General features: G+C 42.5%; 1 protein-coding gene across 1 annotated transcript in view; it reads left to right on the forward strand.

Moving 5' to 3' along the window:
* The window catches only part of rnf17 (ring finger protein 17), a 26,439-nt gene that overhangs the window by 3,142 nt on the left and 4,132 nt on the right, over positions 1-19,165 (forward strand). The window contains exons 3-34 of the mRNA XM_050049656.1: positions 421-518; positions 688-760; positions 2,446-2,535; positions 2,668-2,771; positions 2,946-3,114; positions 3,351-3,427; positions 4,120-4,194; positions 4,374-4,618; positions 6,088-6,186; positions 6,384-6,542; positions 8,048-8,219; positions 8,524-8,665; positions 8,869-9,056; positions 9,162-9,291; positions 9,462-9,612; positions 9,944-10,059; positions 10,412-10,529; positions 10,714-10,831; positions 12,271-12,528; positions 12,727-12,874; positions 13,187-13,299; positions 13,690-13,780; positions 14,531-14,652; positions 15,095-15,281; positions 15,585-15,696; positions 16,470-16,633; positions 16,825-16,944; positions 17,185-17,265; positions 17,438-17,560; positions 17,641-17,697; positions 17,811-17,921; positions 18,392-18,534. Coding sequence (XP_049905613.1) covers positions 421-518; positions 688-760; positions 2,446-2,535; positions 2,668-2,771; positions 2,946-3,114; positions 3,351-3,427; positions 4,120-4,194; positions 4,374-4,618; positions 6,088-6,186; positions 6,384-6,542; positions 8,048-8,219; positions 8,524-8,665; positions 8,869-9,056; positions 9,162-9,291; positions 9,462-9,612; positions 9,944-10,059; positions 10,412-10,529; positions 10,714-10,831; positions 12,271-12,528; positions 12,727-12,874; positions 13,187-13,299; positions 13,690-13,780; positions 14,531-14,652; positions 15,095-15,281; positions 15,585-15,696; positions 16,470-16,633; positions 16,825-16,944; positions 17,185-17,265; positions 17,438-17,560; positions 17,641-17,697; positions 17,811-17,921; positions 18,392-18,534 — 4,154 coding nt within the window. The remainder of the gene's footprint in view (positions 1-420; positions 519-687; positions 761-2,445; positions 2,536-2,667; positions 2,772-2,945; positions 3,115-3,350; positions 3,428-4,119; positions 4,195-4,373; positions 4,619-6,087; positions 6,187-6,383; positions 6,543-8,047; positions 8,220-8,523; positions 8,666-8,868; positions 9,057-9,161; positions 9,292-9,461; positions 9,613-9,943; positions 10,060-10,411; positions 10,530-10,713; positions 10,832-12,270; positions 12,529-12,726; positions 12,875-13,186; positions 13,300-13,689; positions 13,781-14,530; positions 14,653-15,094; positions 15,282-15,584; positions 15,697-16,469; positions 16,634-16,824; positions 16,945-17,184; positions 17,266-17,437; positions 17,561-17,640; positions 17,698-17,810; positions 17,922-18,391; positions 18,535-19,165) is intronic.

Here is a 19,165-nt window from a genome sequence, read left to right on the forward strand (position 1 = left end):
GCTAAATGGTAAACAAACATGGCAGCACACCGGTAAGGTAAGACAACACGTTTACATGTCGTTTTCTATATGTTCTCTGACATTTATCCTAACGATATGAGGCGGTCTTTGTGGAAAAAAAGCTTGTTTAGTGGACTAACTTTGCACTTGAGGTGTGCCCTGTCACTTAGGTTTTAACAGGTCTGACGCTACTATGCGCCCCGGCTGTATCTAGGCTAACGGCTAACATGCTAACTATTATTTTTATGTCACTAGTCACTTGAAACAAATTTAGGACGATAGGAGACAGGTTGGAATAAACCGAAATTTCCCTTTAATTTGATCTTGCCTTGCCTGTTGAATTTGTGATTTGCATCAAGTTCTATGCTGCAGATAGTCAGGTGGTAGGATGACAATGAAACAACTAAGCTAACTCTGCAGGTTGAGTCGACCCTACCTGAAGGCGGGGTATATGGCCTGCAGGATGATAGCAGAATCATTGGCCTCATCTACACTTCGAAAATGAACAAGATGAAAAGGTAAAGTGCAGTTTTGAATGTCAGGCTGAACCACACAACTGACACACTTGTAATTCAACATTTTTTGTGAACAATGTTGGCCTCCTTGTATAATCAGATTCTACAAAAGTTTTTCAAAGAGAATGGGTTTTAAATTTGATAATTGCTTTGTTGTTGTGATCTCCTAAAGGTGTGAAAGACCAAGGAATTACAAAAGGTTCAATCGTTCACCAACCACAGGCACGAACGAGGAGTGGGAGCAGGTATGTTTGGATGAACACGAGATGCTGGTGGGGAATGAAAGTTGTCATGTCAGCTCCTACTGTTAAGGTGTTTTCACTCTGGTCTCCTTCAGCCCTCCAAACAAACTCAGTGCCATTAGTTAGCATTTTTTAGGTATATGTGGAAATGTACTAAGACCACCTAGTTTCAGTATGGTTCGCTTCAAGTCTACGTTGCAGTTGGCTTAACATGTGCATTGTGAACACAGAGTGCTCCAGGTTTGCCTTTCCCTTTGCCACTGTATTGTAGCCCTCCAGATCTCATGCTATTGTACTAGGATGCTCAAAAAAACAACAGTTAGATGGAGCCACATTCGCTTGTAATGCTAGCAAGAAGAAGGACAAAATAGATATGGAACGAAGAACATATCAAACGGTGATTGTCCACGACACACAGCAAAGTTTTCCTCCAATTTTCAGTCCAGTTGACAGTGAGACATTTAATTAGGACTGCACAGCAGTGCTGCATCAAAGTTAAAATAACTACCTAAAAAAAACTTAACTCTCTCTCACACTTTAAAATGTCTTGAATTTGCATAAAGTACAATATATATATTAAGCAGCAAACCAAAGCAGTAACAGTCTGAGCTCCAAGATATGTGAAAACACCCTTTATGTTTTGCACATTTAAAATTACACAACAATGTGAGATACCCTATAATGTGGATTTTTCTGATTTAGAAACAGCTCTTGCAAATCTTATAGAAGAAGTGCCCTGTGTGTGTTCGGAGCAAGATGTTGCCGTAGTGAAAGTTTCAGGATCACAGTCCAATAAGAAGGGAGAATAGACAGAATAATTAATGCAGTGACTTAACCCATCAATTCTGCTGTGATCTGTTGTGATTAATTTACCAACTCCTCTATTGTTGTCATGTGCTTTCAGTATAGGGATGTTAATAATTAACCATTAACCGACAATAAGAATTTTGACTGATTTATACTATCTGTTAAACAGTTAAAAATATACACTGATTATCAAGAAGCTAATGACCCAGAGGCAGAGGTGGACGCTTATATGAGAGCAGCCAGTTCAATGTCTGCCTAGTCACAAGATGCTGAAACAGTGTCCACACTATTACACAAAAAAAGAAGTCTGCCATCGTCACACACCAGCTCAACTGACAGTTAATGGTTAACAATCAGATCGGTCACACAGAAAGTGCTACATTAACATTCATATATCAGTACTGACCAAGAATAATGTTACGTATATACATATATATATATATATGGCTAATATGTGCCTGGTAGTAACTAACAGTTTAGAGAAGTCTCATGAAATATTAAAAGTAGCCCACTGATGTGTATAGAAATGTCTCTTGAGTGACTTTCCTTTGAGAGATTGTGCACTTACTCAGCTGTGAAGTCACCCCAGGGGCAGACCCAGTGCACCCTGCAAGATTTATACATCCTGGCTCTCCTGGGGATGCCTTGGGTTCCCCAGAGGAGTTACACTCTCTTAATAGATAAAGTCTGTGTCTGACTGAAGTGTGGTAGTGTTGCAGAAGGTCTGATAAGAGTTTCAGCTGCACATTATGCCTCGGTGACATGAATTTGTCATCTGCCCTACATAAACATAGCTAACTGAAAGGGAGGTTGTAGTGGCTAAAATGTACATAACATAAATTATTCAGATTAAAATGTTTAAAATTCTGTGTTTTATTCAGTCAGCTAATATCGAGAAGATTGAGAGGGCGGTGGATGAGGCGTTGGCCCGGGCTGCAGAAAATCTTGCCCTTCTGGAACACATCCATGAGGTGAAAGCTGCACAAGATCAAAAAAACTGCACACACCTTGTAGAGCTCTATTATTTATTTTCAATAAATCACAAAGGAAAAAGTGAGTGTTGCTGGAGTGTTCCATGTCACCAGCATGTTCCATCTCTGCAGACGCTGGCGAATGGTCTGGCCAAGCAGGTGAGGCAAGAGAGAGCTCGGCTGGAGATGGAGATCATGCAAGCTGCAGACAATGCTTTACATGCTATTCAAAAGTGGTATGGGTATAAACTCTTCTCCTCTGGAAAAATGTCATATCTATTCACATGAAGCATGGATACATACACGTCTTTTTTTTCTCTTCAGATTGTTCTAATTTCCTTGAAAATCAAACAGAAATAAAATCTTAAAAGTGACGTTTATCTTGATGCCTGTGATTCCTTCGTCAACAGGAAGGATATGCAGATGAGTCAATTGACCAAACTGGAGGCACGGTTCTCCACCAGCCACATTGAGCTGTGCCGTGTCCAGGAGAGGATGAAGGCCCTGGAGACAGCCATGCAAATGGCCAGGGAAGTACGCCGTGTCCCCTTCCTGGAGCAGTACTGCACCCTGGATAAGGTTTGAAATGTTATGCTTCTTTACTTCCTGACAGGTACTTCTAAATATGCACAATGCACAGTCAGGTGCTACAAAACTACTACTAAATAAATGCTGGTAAATTTGGGTTTAAGCTTTTACTTGTATTTTCCATCAATTTTCCCTTTAAAGAAATGAAGTCAGGCAAAATGATGCTATGATTTAGTACTAAAATACTGTGGCTGCTTTTTATTATGCTGCTTGTGTGTTGGTGATAGGTTCTGGAGACGTTGCAGGCTCCTGTGGATAACCAGTCCTTTGATATGAAGTGCATCACCATGGGCTCTGGAATGAGGTTTGTCACTTTAAGTCTAATGTCTTAATCATTTTTTACCTCACCAAAATCAAAGCACATTGAGTGTGCATTGATTTGGGTCTTACCTAAGACAACAGACTTATGCTCATTTTGTGCTAGCATTGTGTTTTCTCCATTTCAGTAGTTGTATGATGTTAGGATTTATATTACAATAATATTTTAATAATTCAAAAAATACATATGTATATTTAATTATTTTTGAATCAGGTTGGCTGGACAGAAAGTGACAAAGTTCTGAGTAACATAATGTCAGTAGGTTAACGTACAGAGACCGTAAACTTGAAAAGTCAAAATAGTGGAAAATCCCTTGTTCTCTATTGTTACTCAACATGTAATCACTTGGAAACCGTAGTGTGGTATGTCCTGCCAGCTCAGCATAATATTGATTTCAAACGATTGCCAAACTAGTTCACAAGACTGTGAGTAAGGATATGTTTTATAATATACAGCCAGATCCTTGCTATGCAACTGTTTAAAAAACAAAGCAAGAGTATTTTCCACAGACATTTAATTATTTACATATCATTATTTATTTCCAAATGTAAACGGCCCTGTGCTCGAATTCCAGCACAGTGCTGCAGAACTTTAAGTCCTGTGTAGATGCAGAAGGCCTGACAAACAGAAGTGACAGGCTTTGCTTTTGAATTTGTGCATATGTGTTTGTGTTCCAGCTGTGTTTTCCTGCCAGAAAGCCTGAGCACAGGTCTGGCCTTGTCTTTGAAGATGGAAGCCAGCGACCCAAAGCAGTGAGTCCTTCCATTATGTCATTTAAGATTGAGTTGGCAAAAGCCCTTATTTCTTATTCTAGAATGTCATAACACAGCCAGTTTCATGTTTTTAACTCGTGTGGCATCGTCATCTTGCTGTTCTCTTTCAGCTTGTCTGAGTCTCAACCTAAAGGCTGCCAGCCAGTCAGCTACACCAGAAAGGCTCCCTGGCAAAGTGCAGAGGGCAGGAACAGAAACTTTACCTCATCCAGTCCAAAAAAGCTGCCCAGCCCCAAAAAAACGGACCAGGAGAGTCCGAGAGCTAACAGGCCGTCGTCACGAAGCTTCTCTCCGAGCCCCAGACTTCGTCGCAGGTTCAGCCGTCCCCACCAAAGCCCGCCCTCAGATCCTGGAACTCCAGATGTAATTGTTGAGGAGCTTTACGACGAGGGACGAGAGAATGGTGTGTTTGAGATTGATTTTTAAAAATGTCCAGTCAGAGCATAGGGTGGGTGATAGATCGATTCTACTCGATGTATTGCAGTTTCCTCCGAAAAACTATATCATGAACATCTAAATGAGCATGTTATTTTTTTAAGCCACCTGCTTACTTTGGCGTTTCGGTTGTCTTGCTCTCTCCAATGCATGGCTCTCTCCCTCTCACAGACACACAAATAGACTCACAGACATGACATGTCTCACACACTCCTCCGCCCATCCAGACCACTTTATGGTGTGTGAGCAGGTGAGGTGTGTTCTCCTCTGCAGGGCTCCAGACCACTACTATTTAGTCGCATTTTGCGACTGTTAGCACCCCTACAACTTACAAATATTATCAATATATTAACTGGAGGGCTGTTGATTTGTTTCCAGCTTACAGTGAATAAATCATCTCATTCAACAGTGCCACGGTAACAGTTTAATTTAATGAGATGAGGACAGGAAGCGTGTGTCTTTGTACCTGCAGGGCTCCCGACTGCGAAAATAGATACATGTGCTTCAATCATAAGCGCCACTGCTCACACACTTCCATGTGTCCTTTGTGATGGCATAGATACGGCCAATAGTTGGCACTACAGGGCAGAGTCAAAAAAGTCACTCAACAACTAAAGAGGTGACGGTGGAGGAGATCGACATACTCTACCTTTAAAAGGAGGCAGTGTTGTAGATGATGTTGGTCTGTGCAGCCTTTATGTACATCCAGACGTGGAAGGAGAATCCTTTTCTTTATATTACCGTTTCGTTCAGTTCCACCACTATTTAAATTTCTTCACCATCTCCTACGAGGATATCTTTCTTGAACAACGCTACACTGCCTCCACGCTCTCTGGTGTTACCGTTCCATTTCATCCGTATCCATAAGCTTTCAGAAAACGTGCACAGAAACAGACGAAATAAATGCAGAGTATGGACAGAAAGCTCTGTCCTTGTCTGTCTCCGTCTCTGTATTCAATGCTGAGCTTAAATGAACCCTTACTGACATTTTGTGAGCGTGGAGCACCAGTGCGACCTGCAGATACTATAAATGTATGATCTGGAGAGCTGTTGGTGTGTTTCCAGCTCACAGTGAATAAATCCTTGTGTTTAACGGTGCAGTTTAACTTTGTGCTAACTGCTAACTATTAGTTCACAGCAAAAACATCAACACTTCCAGACGGAGACGAGCCAGGTGCTTCAGAATAAAAGCACCAGTGGTTCCGCTTTGATTTATTTAGTTATAACAATACTTTATTTAACTTTATTATAACAGTACTTTAGAGGAGATTTCAAAATGTCATGATGTATATTGTGTATCACGATAAAGCCTAAAAATATTGCAATATTATTCTTAAGCAGTATCATCCAGCTCTAGTCAGAACATAAAATCACTTATGATGGAGGCAGAAAAGAAGCCTCAATGTATTTTGTTAAATGCTTTGTATCTTTCTGCAGCTCCACCACCCACCGGCCCTGAGCTGGCCAATGACAAGTGGAGAGTCCACAAGAGAAAGAAAAGTCAGCCGTCTGGCAGTAGCAGAATCGGGAGGGAGAGTCAACTGTGTAATCAACAGAAGAACAAAGGTGATTAAATTAGGCAAAACAAAAAAAAAGTATATACTAAATCTATGTGTAGTCCATGTATAGATTCTCTCTCTTTCTCTTCCCATCTTTCTATTCACTTGTTCCCCCTTGTACCCCAACAACCACCTCTCCCTCCCTTTCTCATTCTCCTTGCTCCCGTCTCCTAGTCACCAAGTGGGTGGCGGTATCCCACATTGTGAATCCAAGTCACTTCTACGTGCGCTACTTGAATGAGGAAAAGGAAAGCGAGAGCCTGTCTGAGATGATCAACAACTTCTGCAGTGGAGATAATTGTTGCTTCATTTCCAGTGACACAGTGGAGACCGGTATGTGCATGTGTCCACAACAACTGGGGAGAAATGAACAGCTGAGTAAATTAAGCGAAATGTTTATAGTTGCTGTATCTTATGAGGGTGGATTAATTAGTCGGTGAGTGTGCACTTAGGCCCCGATCAGATAGAGTGCTGTTTTCAGCTTGCTTTGTCCAGGGCTCCCATGGTCATGAAATTCCCCAAACATATCTAACGTTAAACATGTTCCATTGTATTGTTAATTTAAAATCTGGTGCTGCGCGGAGTGACCGGTGAAACATCACTAATATTGTGATGTGTGGCAGGTTATCTGACACTTTCACACTGAGATCTGAGGCTCATAAGATCCATGAATGTTGAATGTCAGTGTGGTAAACTGCTAAATGATGCTGGTGACAGTGACAGTGACAGAGCTTGAGTGGGAAATGATGGGTTGCTTACAAACTTGTCAAAATTATAATCCAGACATAAATCAAATTGCATTGACATCTATCCCCAAAAAAAGGGATGCACCCTTAAAGTTTTGCGAAGGACCTGTATGTGGCAGTCTGGTTTGTGGCATAAACGCTCAGTGTGCTTATTTGCAAATGCCTGAAGTGCGTGTTCAATAATGTGTGGATGTATTACTACATCGTCCTATATGTTTTAAACTACTTAAAGTCATAAAATTAGGTGAAATGCTATGGAAAAGTTTTGAAAATTCATCGGTAAAAATGTGTGGTAACCCTGTTTTTAATTATTGGTAGGCAACCACCGAACTCACTGATCTGTGCCTTAAAGTCTGCATAAAAAATGATCTGGCTTTGGTTAAGGGCAAGAGGCTGTTTCCATATACGTTGGTCACAGGGAAACGAAGATCTAACTGTGTACATGAGACCCTCAGAAAGAGGAGAAATTACAAGGAGTGACACCAGCTGGTCCACGACCTTCACCTGGATGAGGAATGGTTATAGGCTTATTTAAGGATTTGTCTGGGACAGTTTAACAATCTGTTATAGGGCTAAAGTACTTGAGGCTACAATTTGGAACACAAGCCATGAGCTGTACGCTGCGACTTGTTGTCACCGCCACCAGAGAGGGTCCGTCCCTCAATGGGAAAAGCACACAGTGATTATGTCAGGTTCTTTTCCACTCTGAGTTGAGGCTTCGTCAGCTTGAGGCCATTAGGGCACTCCTGCAAAAATACAGGGTGCTTTACGATGCAGAGGCAGCGAGCAGAACGCTTCACTTTCATTGAAAACAATTAGAAAAATCCACCCCAGGACTGATTAGGGCCTTAACTGATTGATAACGCCCAAGTTGACTAATTGCTGCTGTCTTTATGTTATACATAAACACATACAGTAATAATTTAGTTTCTTCTTTGTGATAATTCATTAACAGATAACATTATTCCTCTCTTTTGTGTTCACTTTCATTAAGTTTGAGTTTCCCACTATAAGTTCACCACTCATCCTCTCGGAGTGGAGGGAAACACAGTGCTCATGTGATTCAGCCTTTGTTCGCCTGCTCCTCTCCAGACTCCACGATCTTTGTTCAGAGAGAGGAGGGACTCTGGGATCGAGCCACTGTGGATGAAGTCATACAGAGTGGATGTGTGGAGTCTGTGAAGGCCTGCCCTGTCACACAGCTGGCCAGTATCCAAGTCTTCCTCATTGACCATGGCATCACCAAAAAACTCACCATACAGAGGTGCGCAGACATAAATGGACAGAAGGAGTTCATATCTGTGATTCCATCTGATTGAAAATGGGCTGTCAGAGTCAGAACACTAGTTCCCCTTTTTAACCAACATGGAACCGGTTCCATGTCAGTTCTCGCACCGAATTTTAAATTATATAGAGCATTTTGACCAAAACTTGATTAAAGCTGGTTGACAATCGGCAAAGTACCCTTTTAAGGGACCTTTTTTGAATAACTTGATAGTGAATGTTTTTCTTAATCATTCAGTAGTTATTCTCGCACATCCTCTACTCTTGTTTCACATCTTTCTCAGTGACGAAGGAACAACAGAGTCTTCACTGAAGGCAGTGAACAACCACCTGAGGAAGGTGGGTGCGGCGGAGAAGGTGGAGCTGAGTCGCTTTGCTCCTCTGGCTATCAGATGTTCACTCAAGGACCTGGTCCCCTATAATCTAGTAAGACCACTGAGGTTGAGGTTGAGGTTGGCTCTCCAGTTTCAAACACAACAAACATTTCAGAGAGCACATCAAAAAAAGCCACATTTGTTTTATGTTATGTATTCAAAGACAGAAAACCCAACATCTGTGTGTGTGTGTGTGTGTGTGTGTGTGTGTGTGTGTGTGTGTGTGTGTGTGTGTGTGTGTGTGTGTGTGTTCAGGCAACGGGCTGGAGTACAAAGGCACAGGTTGAATTCCAGAGTGTGGTTGGCTCTGCATCTGTGGAGTTGCGGATTTTGGGCCAGGACAGAGACTCCCTATTGGTGGACCTGAGGAAAGCTCCCGTGGACCAACTCAGTGATGTGCCCATCTCCGTCAGAGAGTACCTTGTTTTCATTGAAGTGGCCAGGTACACATGTGCAAGTCACCAGGAAACATTCTGATTATCAAATTAGTATTAACTTGATGTGATATATATATTATTTTGGCTGTGCTCTTCCAAAATTGCTCCTAGGTTTTACTCTCCAGTGAAGTGGGGCAGGAGGCCCCTGCAGTACTACCCCCCAGAGTATCCCAGGATCAAGAAAGAGCTCATTGCTGTGGTGTCGCACATCAACGACCCGGCTGACTTCTACATCAAGCTGGTACTAAATATACACATGAATGAACACATGCATTGTTTATATGATATGAGAAAGAAAACATGAGCTTTAAAGAGAAGATAGAGCAGTTATTAATGTTGGCATTGTCCTAAATAGAAGTACAACTTTTCCCTTTTTACTGCCACTACATTTCTTCTCCACTCCCCCAACAGGTTGATAACATGGAGGCCTTGTTGCTCTCAGCCAAGCTCCAGGATTGTTACAGTGGGAATAATGAAGATGGCCTCAAAATCTACTGCCCTGTGTTAGAACAGGCCTGTGTCGCCCGTTTCGAGGACAAGTGGTACAGAGCTCAGGTCATAGGTGAGGGCGTGTGTGTGCAAGTTATCCCTGTAGTTTGGTGGTTTGCAGGTAGCACTGGTTAGTTTTACATCCTCTGGTGGCCAGCTGATGGTAATGAATGAAACCAAAATCTAAAGAGTACCAATAAAAGAAGCAATAACGTTGGAGCTTATCAATACTACGGGCTTTGAAAATTTAGCCCGGTGAGGGAATAAAGCACAGGAGCAGCAATACATCGTGTGCGACAAATCCTGATTTCTTACGTCACAAACTAACCAGAAGTAGAGTTCACTAAATAATTGTGGTGTGTGTGTGTGTGTGTGTGTGTGTGTGTGTGTGTGTGTTTGTTAAGGTCATCCAGGGGGCAGAAAAGTGGAGGTGCGGTATGTTGACTTCGGCAATAGTAAAAGCTTGTCAGTCGGAGACTTGAGGAAGATTAAGGATGAGTTCTTTGCCCTTCCCGCCATGGTGAGAGCAGAGCTTTTTAATGGTCGACTGAAACTTATTCTTTACTTTTGTAATAAGAGAACATAATCTACATTGACAGTAAACTGGCCTTCTAGATCTTATATAGAAAATCTTGTTTTTCTGTTTAGTTCAATTTTGTTCTTTGATTTAATTTCTGAAACAAATTAAGCGACATTAAAATTGGAGACTACTTCCTGTTCAGTTTCCTCAAAACATTTTAACATTATATTTGTTCAATTACACAAACAATATACATGATAGGTTCATTTTATTTACTTATATTTTGAATACTTTACACACACTTGAAAACTGCTGGGTTAAGTCAACAGGAAGTGTCTCTTCTTCTCTCCAGGCAATCCATTGCTGTTTGTCAGATGTGACTCCCGTGAATGGAAAGACCTGGAGTGATGCCTGCACCGACAGATTCATCAGCCTGGCTGACCAGAAACTGGTCACTGTTGTGGCTACAGGTACTGTGTGTCTGGTACATTGAAGTAGTAACATGAAGTATCTGTGTGTTTCTGATTCCTTAGTGTGTGTCGGTGTTGGATGCTAAGCTTGTATTTTTGATATTGAACTCGTTTGTCAGCAAAACCCATTTTGTGGTCTTTGTGTTTTGTCACCATTTGTATTTTCTCCCCTGTACCCATCCAGAAAGAGTCCCCAGGAGCGAACCTCTGCCAGTCAAGCTGTTCGAGAGCGGCCTGAACGGGCCACAAGCCAACATAGCTGAGCTGCTGGTGAAAGAGGAGCTGGCTTCCTTCAAAAAGGGGTGAGACTTACACAGTAATATCCAAGAGTTAATGAGGGAAAACAGGCAACATAAATTATGTAATTTAAGAAATTAGAATAGATTTTACACTGTTGTCTCAGTCAGCTGTGAGGAACCACGAAGGTTAGTAGTTAGTACAGAGGGAAAAATGAACCCCTGGGGCTGTTTGCCCAAACAGGGCTTAAGCCGGGTCCAAAGCTAAGTTGGTCATAACTTGGCGTTCTAAATCCAACCACATAGCACCATGTAGGCTTAAGCATTCTTCTTGCAAAGACTTGCCGTAAATCTTATGCCTCTGCCATTTCTATACGGAATATCTGCAACCTGATACACAAGAGCCACAAACTTTGAACTAAAAGCCACATTAGCTTTCCTGCTTAAGTCTCCTTTTTGCCGGCCTTTTGCCGGCCGGCTTGTCAGTGTTGCCAGACCTTGGGAGAGAAACAAGCAACCAGGGCTATGGAAACAAGCCCAAAAGAAGCGACTGCAGTCTGACATACTATCATGCGTTTTTAAATAACTTATTCGACGGATATATATAGAGAAAGGTGACGTTTAGAGAGCAAGCCCAAATAAGCAACTCCACTGTAGAAACAAGGTCAAAGTCGCAGCTAATAAGCAGACCTGGCAAGTGGCAACCCTGGGGCTTGTCCTCCTCACATTTCTTCTGTCCTCCTGTGTACTGACGTGGAACGTATCCCGCCTCTCATTGGCTGATGCTCTTTGTCAGTCGTGTCAGACTTCTCCAGTTTTCTAGCATGCCAAATATCCAGTCGCAGTCACAGACGAGGGGGCGACTTGCTTGTAGGCTTGTTCACACATGAGGACTCGTCGTGGCAGACTATCTGCCGACTCACCTCCAACCCAAGGTGGCTCTCAAGATCATCTGCGACGTCAAAACCGCAGTGAAAATCGTGTAATGTGAACCAGGCTTAAGGAAGACAGAGGAAAATGGTTACCAGTGTATCGTAGCAATGCATATGCTGCTAAGTAATAGCGATAGTGGCGTGGACATTCACATGAACATATATCGCTAGGACCAGTTGAGAATAGGCTTAAATTTGGTTGGTGCAACCAACGTAAAGTCCATTCTAAAGACTGTTCTTACAAAGAGCGACTGAGCAGTTGGACCAGGCTTAGTAAAGATCAGTTGGTGCAGTCCGCTCCTGACTGGTAATTATCTGCAGACAGTCAGTGCTGGGGTATTGGTGTCAAAACCGTATCAAGTCTACCTTAATTTAGGTTTCTCGTAGTTCATCTTGTGCTGTGTTTACTTCTTTATTGCATCACATTGTTATCTTCGTTCTTTCTTTTTTTCTCTTACACTCTTTGCTTCCAATTCTTTCTGTCCCTCGTCTTCTGTGTTGCACATTTTCTCAATTTCACGTCTTTTTGTTGTGTCACACCCCCTCCACTATCTGCGACAATTCCTCCTGCAGACTTAAGTCCAAGGACGCCAGGCCCTCTGCCAACGATTCTGCGATATGGGACCCTCCAATTGAGCTTGGTTTGGCCACAGAAAATGTTGATAACCCGGACCAAAAAACCCTCACGGAGCAGACTGAGGAGCAGCTGGAGTTTGAGCCTCAGCTGAAGTTACCCGATCAACTCAAAGACCTGAAAGTCAGAGTCAGCCACGTCAACTCGCCAAGCAGCTTCTACATCCAGCTCACGCAGTACGACTCTCAGCTCAAAAGGTCAGCAGTTAAAACGGCAATTTAAAACCCTTTACATAAACTAAACATTGGTACAGCAAAGTAATTTTTCTTCAGCCAACATCTGCTGTTACCAGCTTGTAAAATGTAAAGATTTGCTTATCCTCTCTTTCTATATATTGCTGTAAATTAAATGTCTCTAAGTGTTTGCACTGCTAGTATGCTTGCTGTGTTTTCCAGGATATGTGAGCTGGTGAAGAAGGAGTGTGCACTCATGGAGCGCCAGGATGTGGTGTGGAAGGCGGACATGTACTGTGCTGCTCTCATTAATGGGGTTTGGGAGAGAGGACAGATCTGCTGTGATGTCACATCAAACAACATTGCAGAGGTAAATAAAGAATAAATAAATAAAAGGGAGCGGCTGTAGGGTAGTGTTTGTCTTATCTTGCATTGTTTTTAAAGCCATTTTACCGCAACACCATACCCACCAATGGGAGCGTTTATTGTTCCAGTTTGGTGCAGTGCATTCTGGTAGTTGTAGGTTTTCTACCTCTTGAGCAAAAGCAAATGCCACAGCACTCTTCCTCTTTTTCTGTTGTCATGTGGCACCAGTTTTTCCAGCAGTGAAATACTTCTTTAAACCTTGTGTGAATTGACAACAGTGACTGTGTCTCCCTGTCCCTCTGCTGGCTGGTACCAGGTGATGCGCTGTGACCATGGCAACACGGTGAAGCTCGAAGTCAGCAACCTGCGGCCTCTGCCGTCCTCCTTGAGGGGCTCTCTGGCACTGGAGTGCACTCTCACCAACATCAGGTTACACACACACTGTATTTAGTCATGCACCTAGATGCATACAGTATGTATCCATCAAAAATAAGCACACACCCTCAGCGTATGGCTGGAATAGTTGTACCACCCATTTTTAGCACTGTGGCATAAACAGTACATCATCACTGTCTAATGTTTAGAACACACTGTCGTAACAGTGATTTAAATGCAGTACATGGTGCTGGAACAGCAACTCTATTGTCTTGAGTTTAAGTTTTAATCAGTTGTATTTCATAGTAGTTGTAAAGTATGGCTGCTTTCTTATGATAGATGCTTTACAAATGTGTACCTCATGGTTTCCATCACTTTCTTCCTCTTTAATTGTTCACTGTTCATCACCTTGACTTCTTCCTCACTCTCCTTTCTGTCTCTCAGGCCAGCAGGAGGCCGATCCACCTGGACTGCGACAGCGTGTGAATCGTTCTCCTACTACCTGACCGGAGCTTCAGCTGTTGTGACCATCAAGGTCTTCCGCTGCTCATGCGTCCATTTCTTTTTCCATTTGCTGCAAAGCTTCCTTTATCTCAATAGTAAATTGTTAAGATGAATGAGTTCTTCAGATCAATTGCTTCAGAGATGCTCTATTTATACTATTATTATTAGTTACTTGAAGCAACATTATGCAACTTTTTACCTTAAAATAACACCTTCAGAATCATTTAGATGGTTTTTTGATTCCCACTCCACATCCCAAACACCTTTGTCCTAACTTTAGAGAGCAGTGAAGGACAAATGTAGAATGCTCTTCGTCACTACGTCACGCACCACAGGCTAGCTTAGAAGAACCTAGCTAAGCATTGTCAGTATGGACATCATGACAGAGGCGAAGAACAGTTGTAGTAAAAATTCAAATCTTGTGCACCGTTGTCCGAGGCAAGAATGATACTTTGCAGCAGCAGCACTATATCTAACCTGTGTAACGGCAGCAACAGAAAGTTTGCTGATCCAGCGGGGAGTTGGGGCGGTCCGAAATCAGATCCCTGGCGCTGGCTTTTGTGCTAGTTGAATTCAAGTTGCTACAAATACTAACTAAAGATCTGTATTTACAACAGCGATGTACCAAACCAAAACTGTAGCAGCGCCAAATCTCAAAAATACCAAATCTTTTATAATGATGCTTTAACTCATTTTAGTCCTTTTTTTCTCAACTATGCAACTTTATTCTTTGTTGCTGTTTGACCTCATTTCATTGTTCGTCTACCTCTCCTCTCTCCAGGAGCTGACAGATGAGCGTCCAGTGCCCGTCTTTCTGTTCTGCTCTAACAGGATGGGACAGTTTGACAATATTGCAGACTTTCTGACCAGAGAGGGCCTCGCCCTCAAGGAAAGGAAGCAACGGTATGTGTGTGTGTCTGTGTCCGTGTGTGTGTGTGAGACAGATGTATGGAAGTAAGTGTGTTTGTGTGTAATTATTAGGATTCATAACCCTTAAATACCACAAGCAGCTTTTCTTTTCTTTTATCCATACATCTCTCTCTTTGGTATTTCAGAAGCTCTAAAATAAAAAAAAATATATAGATGCAGTAACATCTTAAATTCTCTATGTGTTATATGTATTTTTGACTGTTATTATAATCTTCAGTTGGACTGTTTTATTCACTGCTTGTACAGTCACAAGGGCGCTGATTTGCATCGGATTTTAGAAGCTTTTCACTATACTCTCGATAGCCATTTCATTGTGCCAGTAGCAAATGACTGATACTCGGTTTTTAATCTGAAGTCAGTGTCTGTCTAAGTGTATGTGTCAGTGTCTGTCTAAGTGTATGTGTCTTATCTGCAGAGATGCTGCCATTGAAAAACCCAAAGAAACTGAAGCAGAGTCTCCAGTGAGCGAGGCACCAACTGATGGCGATACAAAAAACACTCAACCACCAACTCCTCCTCTCCTGCCTCTCCCCTCCCCATCTCGCTTCACCCTGCCCAGTCCTCCAAAACCAGCCCCCCGCACCGTGATGTCTGCTGAGAAGGTGATCACACACACACACACACACAAACTGTCTCTGGGCAAGAAACCATTTCTATGCTTCTGGATTCTCTGCAAATTAGGGCTGTAACAGTTATAGTGCATTCGTACCAAACCATCACAGTTCGGTGCATTCAGTCGCACATTTACTCTTTTCAAGTCCTATTTGTCTTTTTATTTTACTTCAGGTTTCTTTTATATCTCGTCCTAATGCCTTTAATGTCTCATGTCAAGCACTTTGCATCACTCTGTTGTTGAAAGGTCCGAGACAAAAGGTTTTATTGCATTGTCTTTCCTGTGTGTGCAGGTTAATACTCCGCCTTACTGCCCTCCAGAGCTGCCGTGCCCTGGTCACATCCAGATATGTGTTTCTGCCATCGGAGAGGACGGTCTCATTTACACCAGAACACAGAATGCAGGTGCACATAAGAACCCATCCTCACTGGGATAAAGCTAACATTAACTTGTTTATTTGAATACTACATACATCATTTTCTTAAGCTAACGGCATGAGACTTGCTTTGGTGTTTTAATTCTCTTGCTGTCCCTTATAACTCTCTCTCTCAGACACTAAAAAAGATACTCGCAAACATATGTCACAAACAATCCAAACGACTCTCTCCTGGGCCATGGTGTGTGTTTTTGTGTCTCCAGACCACAAGCTTTCAGTTGCATTTTGCGACCATGGAGCACCAGTGTGACTTAATAATATTATTAATATATGAACTGGAGAGCTGTTAGTTTGTTTCCCACTCACAGTGAATATATCCTCACATTTAACAGTTTAACTTTACGCTAACTGCTAGCACCTGTTGACTGGAAGCTTCAATTTCACAGTAAAAACATCAACACTTCCAGCCCGAGTCAAGCCAGGTGTTTCAAAATAAAAGCGCCCGTGGTTCCGCTTTGATGTATTTAATTATAACAGTACTTTATTTAACTTTATTGTATCGATACTTTATTCAACTTCACTGTAACAGCACTGTATTCAACTTAATCTTAACATTGGTTTATTTAGTAGTAAAGTAGTCTGTAGTAGTTTAGGGGAGATTTAAGATCACGACTTGTATCTGCTCGAACATCAGTGTCACCATGTTTTGTTTTGTTTTTCCTGACTTTCAGTTCAGAGAGGAACATTTTAGATGAAAAACAGGATCTAGAGTAATGTTTGCTGTTTATATATGTGTGTCAGAGTGTCAGCTGGAGCAGCTGAGGGAGAGGATTCATCAGAGCATAAAGACTTTGCCCAGACCGAGGCCCTACACCTGGAAGTCAGTCTTTGGCTGCGCCGTCATCGGACCTGATATGTTGTGGTATCGAGGACAGCTGCTGGAGGTGCTGGGAGGACACGTTAAGGTCAGAAAGACCTTAGATTCACCAACCAATAAACAGCACAGATAAATTACACTTGTAAATCAAAGATATGCTATCAAACACACCATATTCTAAACTTAACACACATGAGGCAAATTCAAAGCTTCTCCTGCTGATACTGTTACACATCTCTGATATGTTCTTTCTAATGCTCTGTGTTTGTGTGTAACCAGGTCCAATATGTGGACTACGGCCTGGTGGAGAACATCCCAGTGGTCCATGTGTACCCTATGCTGCTGTGTGACGATGTTCCTCAGCTCTGTATGCCCTGCCAGCTGCACGGCATCAACCCGGTAAGAGTTTGTGTGTGTTTTGGTGCGTCTATGAGTTATTTAAAACACAGAAAACCCCCCCCCAAAACCCACCACAGTAGTCTCAACTCAAAGGTCCACTCACAGAGGGGTGTTGCTCAGTGAATGAAGGTGGAGCTCTAAAGAATGTTTCTCTAAATAAAGATCTTACACAGTGTTTATAAAAATGTATTTATATTTTTAAATCTATAATTATTTGAATGATCTTCTCTGCCTCTTCAGATTGGTGGGAGGTGGCAGTGGGATGCGTTGGCCTTGCTGAGGGAGTTATTGATGAACCGCTGTGTGGACATGCAAGTCATGGTACACTTACACTCAGTACCTTCTTATGGTATCACACCTAAATAAATGTACTGTCAGCTGTGTGTATATGCAGGCATAGGACACAGCCCTAAATAGTTGTTTTAGCTGTCACTCCTCAACCACTGAGGTAGTTGGTGACCCCTAGTGTGTATTTGTGTGTGTTGTGTGGTAGGAGCTGCCGACTGACCCGAGGGGACCCCTCAAAGTTGAGCTCTTTCTGGACGAGATGAGCCTCAGCAGGATTATGTGTCACCACGATCACGGCTCCATGGACCCGACTGTCTCGGCACAGAAGGTCTGAGTGTGAGCTAGTGATGTTTTCTGGTTCCCAGGAGGAATCAGTGCTGCTGTAACTCGCTCTGTGTTTATCTGCAGGGACACGCTGTGATGTCTCCCGCCCTCCTCCTGGACGACTGGGACATGGACATTGAGGTACTGTAATTCGAATGAAGATTGGAAAATTGATTTTAAGAACAGTCTTTTCATTTGACTTGAACCACTCACTGCAGAGGGAGTAAATCTAAACACAGCTGATGTGTCTCCAGGATCTGAAGAGTCCAGAGGAGCCGATACTGGGGCCCTTTGTCTACCCAGAGCTGCCACAGGAGAGAGGGAAGTTTCCAGTCAGGGTGAAACACCTGCGGACCCCCAACGAGGTAACAGCCAGCCACAGAGATAATATTATATATAAAAAAATCTGATGTACTTGCAGTTGTACCAGTGACTTAAGTACTGATGATAGGATGCTGTTCAAATTATTTGAGGTGAAGAAAACTGAGTCAGTTTAGTAAAGGATTAGGGTTGTACAATAACTTGCACGATAACCTGAAACACTGCGATACTGCACTCAGGGATGTTTTGAGTTAGTTGAAATGAATGAGTGAGGGATCTTTACTGTCACTGTTTGGCAAAATATTTACTGGACATGTCAATGAAGCCTAACTTGACTTTCACAGACATAAAAGTAAACTGCATCTTGGCTGGTTGGTTGAGTTATTCACTATTGTTGATGTTCTCTATGGTGAAGCATTAACTCTTAATGAATGAAGCTGAACTGATGTTAAAACAGATGATAAATGCTTTTGCTGAGAAGAGATTGATCTGTATCCGTCTGTCTGTCCTGCAGCTCTTCCTGTGGCCTTTGGAAGGAACAGCTGATGTGGAGGTGGACGGAGAGACTCTGCATGAGGCTCTGAGCAGAATCAATGAAGACATCAACAGTCTGCCACGACTCACAAACTTTCGTCATGGTAACATTTCACTGCCTGTGTTTCTGATCATGAACGGGGCTTTATGAAATACTTTTATACTTGTTTAACATAATATTTATTTACAAAAATGAGCAGGTGACAAATTTAAAATGTTTCTGAAATGTATGCACATATTTAAAGGAGCTATATGTAAGAAATCTAAAGCAAATAGTCGTAAAATCCTCCTAATATGTCACAGAGAATAAGGAATAATGTTCATATAACATACTGATCTCACCGACAACAATAGTACAGCCAGAATATTCGCATTTAAAAAAATATTTTACGGTCCGCAAATCATTTTTATGTTTTGAATTTGTGTTTTGGCCTGTTGTGCCACCCACCACCGTCTACCAGTCACGCAGTCAGTAGAGTCTCAGCATCAGTTACAGTTACGACGAGCTACAGCAGCACGGCAAGCAGCATTAGCAGTGTCCCAGTACATAGCATTAGCAGCCGGCTCCTCCTCAGCTGTATGCAGGCAGCAGCGTTGGCAGCAGAGAAGCCGGACTTGCTCGAATGGTCCGCTGGAAAACCGAAGATCAAGGACGCGGCAACGCGGCCCTGCCACGGCAGCCGCCCGTGGGCAAACAAATCAGTCTCCAGCATGCCACTGTCCAGCAACCTCGAATCTGTAGGGGAGGGGGGGC

This window comes from Epinephelus moara, chromosome 7, assembly GCF_006386435.1.
Source record: "Epinephelus moara isolate mb chromosome 7, YSFRI_EMoa_1.0, whole genome shotgun sequence".
In the NCBI taxonomy this organism is placed as follows: Eukaryota; Metazoa; Chordata; class Actinopteri; order Perciformes; family Serranidae; genus Epinephelus; species Epinephelus moara.